A 7,225-nucleotide genomic window follows, 5' to 3' on the forward strand; every position below is an offset into this window, starting at 1 on the left:
AGCTGCCAGAGGAAGTGGTGGAGGCTGGTACAATTGCAACATTTAAAAGGCATTTGGATGGGTATATGAATAGGAAGGGTTTGGAAGGATATGGGCCAGGTGCTGGCAGGTGGGACTAGATTAGGTTGGGATATCTGGTCGGCATGGACGGGTTGGACCGAAGGGTCTGTTTCCATGCTGTACATCTCTATGATTCTATGACTATGCTACTGCTGCTGGCTGATTTAAAATGGAAATGATATGGTAGTGGAAAAAACTGAAAGGGCTCAACAGAATTATCAGTGACCGAGAGAGGCGACAGCTTAATGTTCATTTAGAACTGTTCTGATTGGAAAGACACAATAATTTAGGGTAGTATTAATGTCCCCATGGACAGATTTGGTTGATTATAAAGAGTCAACACAGATTTCTCATGGGAAAATTATGTTTAACTAACTTGCTAGAGATTTTTCATAAGGTAATACAGAGGGTTGATGAGTTGGAGGCTGTAAGTGTGATCTACATGGATGTCCAGAAGACATTTGATCCAGTGCTACACAACAGACACAGAGAGCCAATGGCTTAATGCTATTATCAGTAAATTGTTAACCCACAGACTCAGAGACTCCATAGTTTGGAGAGAGAGCTTTAGTTTGAGTTTTGGACAGTCCTGTGAAGTCCTTGGAATAGGATGGCTACATGGACCAGCATTCCTGAGAAGGGAAGGATGTATTTACCTCCTCATTTGCTCTTCAATATTTCAAAATCTATCTGCCTCCTCTTTAAATACTTTTAGTGATTGAGCCTCCACAACTCGCTGGGATAGGGGATTCCAGACATTCATATCCTCTGAGAGAAGAAATTCCTTCATATCTCCATTTTAAATTAGTGTCCCCTTATTTTGTAACAATGTCCCTAGTTCGAGATTCCCCCACTAATAGGAAACATCTTCTCTGCATCTACCCTGTAAAGCCTCCTCAGAATCTTGTATGTTTCAATAAGATCACCCCTCATTCTTCTGAACTCAAATGAATAAAGATCGAATCTGTTTAGTCATTTTTCATATGTCTATCCTTTCAACCCAGGAATAAACCTAGTGAATCTCTCTTGAACTGTCTCCAATGTCAATACATGCTTTCTTAAATACAGGGACCAAAACTGTACACAGTCCTGATACTGTGGTCTCAGCAACACTCTGCACAGTTGTAACAAGACTTACCCATTTTAAAATTCTGTAGCAATAAATGCCAAAATTCAATTTGCTATCTGAATTACTTGCTGTAACTGCATGCTTATATTTTGGGTTCATGCACAGGAATACCTAGAACCTTGTGTGGTACATTCTTTTTAGAGTCTCTCTCAATTGAATTAATACAGTTTTATTATTTTTTTCTTCCTACCAAAGTGCATGACCACATACTTCCCTACATTCAACTCCATCTGTCAAGTTTTTTGTCCACTCATTCAACCTATCATCACTTTGCACATCACTACATCCCTTCCCACCTATTTTTGCTGCATCAGCAAGTTTGGATACATTATATTCTGCCCATGGGTGAGGAAGTCTTTCAATTCATCCACAAGTATTTTCTAAAATATAAATAAGAGATCTGCTGCACAATGTATTTTGTAGTCAAATCAAATGTAGGATGAATGACAGGCATTTCAATGGATTAATAACGTAATAGTATTGACGAAAAGAGAGGCTAGCCAGTAATAAAACAAAGAACTGAAATATACAAAGAAACACAGAAATGGCTGGAGAAATGCAGTAAGTCTGGCAGCATTGTAAAGAGAAACCAGAGTTAACATTGAACCCTTCTTCAGAACAATCCAGTAATGTATTTTTGTGTGAGTTCTCTTAACACAATGCAGCAACATGACAGGCAGAGGGTGAGTACAATGAATGAATGATAGGTGATTGTGACTGGAAATTATGAGGCTTTTTCTCAGTTTCTCTGTGTCTCTTTCCCTCCAGCTAGAAAATCTGCAATGGAAAAGAATTTGAAGAAATAATATCAGGACAAGTTTGATCCAACAAGCAAGGCCATAGCTGGGAATCCAATGCACAAATAAGTTTATTTTGAAAGAAAATTTTGAGTTGTGTTGAACGATGAGCAACTGTACTGTCGACCACAGTATCCACCAGATCCTGTTTCCCGCCGTCTACATTGGGGTCTTCATCATTGGCCTCCCGATTAACCTGCTGTCCCTGTATCACAGCTACCTACAGATCAGGCAGAAGAATGAGCTGGGAATCTATCTCTGTAATCTGACCATCTCAGACCTGTTGTACCTCCTTTCCTTACCTTTGTGGATTCAGTACATGCTGCAGCACGATGACTGGCAATATTCTCGGGAACTTTGCATCTTCAGCGGTCTGCTCCTCTACCAGAATATTTACATCAGTATTGGCTTCCTCTGCTTCATTGCCATTAATCGCTTCCTTGTTGTGGCTTACCCTCTGAAATTTAAATTCATACACAGCAGGAAGGCAGCTTTGCTCATCAGTATTCTCATCTGGCTCAAGGAGATAGCTGTCTGCACCATTTACATGGGCTCCAAGGTTCTCAGTAAAGACGAGGGGAATGATACCCTGTGTTTTGAACATTATCCTCTGCGCCTAAAGGACAGATATTTAAATATTTACAAACTCTCCATTGGCTTCAGCCTCCCTTTGATATTATTGATCTACTCTTACTATAAGGTGTTGAGAGTTGTGCACAAAAGCCATGGACTTGAAAGACAGCGGAAATTAAGAATAAAAAAATTGGTATCTGGGACAATCATCATTTTCCTGGCTTGCTTTGCCCCTTATCACATTTTCCTGATGGTTCGAAGCATATTTGAGTATGACTGTCCCTTTGCTGACAGTATTTTTGAGGTTTACCATTTTGGGCTCCTGCTGATGAGCTTAAACTGTGTGGCCGACCCTGTTTTGTACTGTTTCATATCACAGAGTTCCCAGAGCTGGTTAGCCAGGTTCCTGGATCCTGTTATCAATCTGCTTCCTTGTGGGAAAAAAGAAGAAATTGTGGCCCTTGAGATGAAGGGCAGCTCACCGCTTACAACTAAAACAAGTCTGTTACCTCAAAGACACCAGAAACAAGAAAAATATGAATACCAACACTCAAAGGTGTGAACTGTTAATTAAACTTCTCCTGGTCTTTCAGTAAAATCCACACACATAGATGTGCTGGGGTCAGAGGACAAAGTATGAAGTGTAAAGGAGGCTTAATTCAAGAGCGTTGCAATATAAAAGCAAAGTACTGTAGCTGCTAGTAATCTAAAATAAAGACAGTGAATCCCGGAGAATCTCAGCAGCTCTGGCAGCATTTTTATACAGAGAAACAGAGTTAACGTTTCGAGTCTGATGTAGCTCTTCATCAGAACTCAGTGTCTGAGTATATCAGCCTGTGTTAGTGTTTGAATGTCTATGTGAACATGTGTGAGCGTATGTCAGTGAATGTGTGATGTATCTCTGTGAGTGTGTGTTTTAGAGTGACTGAGCATGTGTGTGTTAGTGTTATTGTGTGCAAGTCTGTGAAAATCTGTGTGTATGTGTATGTTTCTGAATGTGAGTGTGTGTCTAAGAGAAACAAGTATGTGTATGTGTTTGTGTGAGTATCTATGGGTGTGAATATCTATACGTATATGTGTTACTGTGTGTGCGTTTCTATATGAGTCTCTGTGTGTAACTGAGTGTATGAGTATCTATGTGTGTGTGTTACTGTGAATATCTGTGTGTGTTACTGTGCGTGTGAGTATCTATATGTGTCTGTGTGTGATTGAGACATTTGAGCCCCATCTACCCAATCCACATGCATGTGGCAGAGCCTGCAAGTCACACATGGGATACATTAATCATCCCAGAACTCCCTGAAGCATTAAGGGATTACAATTATTCACTTCTACTGATCTGGCTTTGAAACTCCCTGTCGAGAGCTGTTCTATCATGGACTGCCTGAACAACTTCTCCAGCTCCAGTCGATCACCTTCCTGTCCTGGGTCCACACTTGTCCAAATGCCAAAAACTGCACATCTTCTTTGCTGGCAGCTAGCTTCACCAAGCTAGGTATGTCCATGGATTTTGCCTGAGTTCTCATCTTGCTCAGTTGTATGGAGTAAATTCTGCTTAAGTGACTCCTCAAACCCCACTCTCAGCTGTATTGACCGATTAGTCACAGTCTAAGGACTGGGTTGAGGAGAGGCTTCTTAACTCAGGGAGTGGTCAGTCACAGAAAGTGGTTGAGGTCAAAACACGGAGTTTTTTTGAGAAGAAGATCTGAAGGCAAAAGGGATCAAAGGGTATGGGGAGAAAGCAGAACATTATACGGAGTTGGATGATCAGTCATGATTACATTGAATGGTAGAGCAGACTCGAAGGGCCAAATAGTCTACTCTTGCTTCTATTTTCTATTTCTATTGCTGCTTTCTGGAGGTCATAATGTGTAAATTGACAGCTGTTCTTGGTCAGTATGGAAGGGTTAGACCAAAGGGTCTGGTTCTGTGCTGTATGACTCTATGACTCTGTCCCACGAAACTTCACAAAAATATCATGACTCAACACTCACCTCCAAAGTCTTCTGAGTGACCTTTGTCTGCTCAGGGGATCCCAGAACAAAGGGGTTTCACGTCCAACTGAGAGTTCAGGATAACGTCAGGAAACATTGCCTCACACAGAAAGTTAGTGAAAATCTGAAACTCTCTCCCAGAGAAGGGCTCAGAGGCTAGGCTCAACTGAAGAGTGGGTGGCACGGTGGCACAGTGGTTAGCACTGCTGCCTCACAGCACCAGAGACCTGGGTTCAATTCCCGCCTCAGGCGCCTGACTGTGTGGAGTTTGCACATTCTCCCTGTGTCTGTGTGAGTTTGCTCCGGTTTCCTCCCACAGTCCAAAAAAATGTGCAGGTTAGGTGAATTGGCCATGCTAAATTGCCCGTAGTGTTAGGTGAAGGGGTAAATGTAGGGGAATGGGTCTGGGTGGGTTGTGCTTTGGTGGGTCGGTTAGACTTGTTGGGCCGAAGGGCCTGTTTTCACACTGTAAGTAATCTGAAAACCGAGGTGAACAGGTTGCTGTTTGTCAAGGATATTATGAAATGGAATCAGTAAATGATCTTAAGATCTAATTTAATAGGATAGCATGCTGAAGAAATTGGATGGTCTACTGCTAAGATCCTAATCACCATTTTTGTATGTTAATATTTGTTCATCTAAGTCTACATAGAATATAGAACATCGATTGATTTGTTTTATAATCTCTTTTGTTTATACTTCCCTCCAAACCCTACCTCACTTTAGCAAAACCTTTTGGTCTGATTTCCTGGTGAACTTGAAGACTGTAGCAGGGCGAGTATTCTCTTTATCTCTGGAGATGGCCAATCAATCAGAGTGTGATAATTCCATCGTCTGTCCTCTCGATTACAGTATCTACCAGAGCCTGTTTCCCACCATCCACGTTGTGGTCTTCAGTTTCGGCCTTTTAGCTGATCTCCTGTCCCTGTATCACAGCTACCTACAGATCAAGCAGAGGAATAAGCTGGGAGTCTACCTCTGTCACCTAACCATCTCAGAGCTGTTGCACTTTGCCTGTCTACCCTTGTGAATTCAATACTTACTGATGAAAGATCATTGGATGGACAGTGAGTTGCTGTGAGCATCGCATTCTTCTGTTGCATCTCTGTGGATTGCTACCTGCCAATGGTCCACCCTTTAAGACTCTACACCTCCTGAACTTTGAAACCCCCATTTCTGGTCAGTGCCATTGCCTAGATCAAAGAAATTGGAACCACTGTTTTCATTTTCTCCCACAATTGGGATTGTGAAAGATCAGAACAATCACTTACCTTGTTTCGAACATTATCCGTTGTGGCCTTGACAAAGGAGAATAAACTAGGACCATCTCTCTGTGGGTTTCCTTTTCCCTATTGTTTTGTTGACTTATTTCCAATCACCAGTTGTTAGCATCTATCTGCAAGAGTCAAGGCATTCAGCAAGATCAAAAGTTAAGGATCAAGAAATTGGTGTTAGGTGCCATTGTCATATTTTGTATTCACTTTGACCCTTATCACATCATGCTGCTGGTCAGAACCCTGTTTGAGGACATTTGCAGCTTTGTGAAGTCCTCATTCCATTCTTACCACTTTGCGTTGCCATTGATCCATTTGAACTGCATGGCTGATCCCACCCTCTTCTCCTTTGTATCTGACAGCTCACATGGAATTCTGATGAGGAGTGTCTTGTCAACTTCCGTCATTGCAAACAGAAAGAGGAAAAGAAATGTTCAAGCACGGTTGTTGATCCAGAAACCTAGAGGATTGGACATTAACGTATTGACCAGTGTCACCACGGTGTATTGATAGTTCTTTCTTGTCTGAGTTAGAAGGTTACAGACTTGAGCATATAATCCAGGCTTCCAATGCAGTATGAAGGGACTGCAACACTCTCAGTGGTGCCACATTTGAGTAAGATCTTAAACTAAGATCCTGGCGTTGCTCCTTGTTGGCCCTAAAAGGTTCCATGCCACTAATTAAAGAAAGGAAACAAGTTTCTCCCTACTCTAATCATGAAAGATTATCTCTTTTGCTGTTTCCATGTCTATTAATATCAACAATGTAAATCTCAGGAGAACATCTGCAGTGGAATCTTACAAAGTATATGTTTCCATGGAAAACAAAGCTAATGTCAATGCTGTTTTAAAAAGGTTGGGGAACAGACCGTACTGTTCAAAGTGCTTTTCTTAAGTTCTCTCTGAATGTTTATTTTGAATCAATCATATAATTAACCAATGCTTCAAAAACCCTTCCCAGATATTAGACGCCTTTAATTTGAGGTTTGTCCTCATCTCCCTGTAAAATGGTTGAACGGTAGGGTTTGGGGCCTAGCTTTACTGCTCCTCTCCCTTGTAAAATTGCTGTCTCTTGTGTACAGCTGTAAATGTTTTTTGTAAACTATTTTGTAGTTTGTTTAATAAAATTAAAAAAAAAGGGGAAAAAAAATTTAGACGCCTTTTATATGGTGCTTCACCAGCCACTGCTTCCATTTTCTATGACAGGAATAATGTGGTGTTGAGACCACAACCAGAACAGTCATGACCTGAGTGATTAGTGAAGCACCTTTGAGGCCCTTCCTGCACCTACACAGTCCTCCTATCACAACCTATTCCAACGTATCTCAACCCAACCCAGCCTATCTCACCCCAACCCACCTCATCTAATTCCCAGTCTTCTCAGTCAATTCCGTTCTTG

General features: G+C 41.4%; 1 protein-coding gene across 2 annotated transcripts in view; it reads left to right on the plus strand.

Annotated features, from left to right (window-relative positions):
- Positions 1-6,873, plus strand: part of LOC122553348 (ovarian cancer G-protein coupled receptor 1-like) — a 28,254-nt gene extending 21,381 nt beyond the window's left edge. For both annotated transcript variants that reach the window (XM_043696931.1, XM_043696933.1), the window contains exons 2-3: positions 1,958-3,115; positions 5,280-6,873. In XM_043696931.1, the coding sequence (XP_043552866.1) occupies positions 2,093-3,115; positions 5,280-5,297 (1,041 nt within the window). In that variant the 5' untranslated portion in view covers positions 1,958-2,092 and the 3' untranslated portion in view covers positions 5,298-6,873. The remainder of the gene's footprint in view (positions 1-1,957; positions 3,116-5,279) is intronic.
- The last annotated feature ends 352 nt before the right edge of the window (positions 6,874-7,225 follow it).

This window comes from Chiloscyllium plagiosum, chromosome 10, assembly GCF_004010195.1.
Source record: "Chiloscyllium plagiosum isolate BGI_BamShark_2017 chromosome 10, ASM401019v2, whole genome shotgun sequence".
NCBI classification, from domain to species: Eukaryota; Metazoa; Chordata; class Chondrichthyes; order Orectolobiformes; family Hemiscylliidae; genus Chiloscyllium; species Chiloscyllium plagiosum.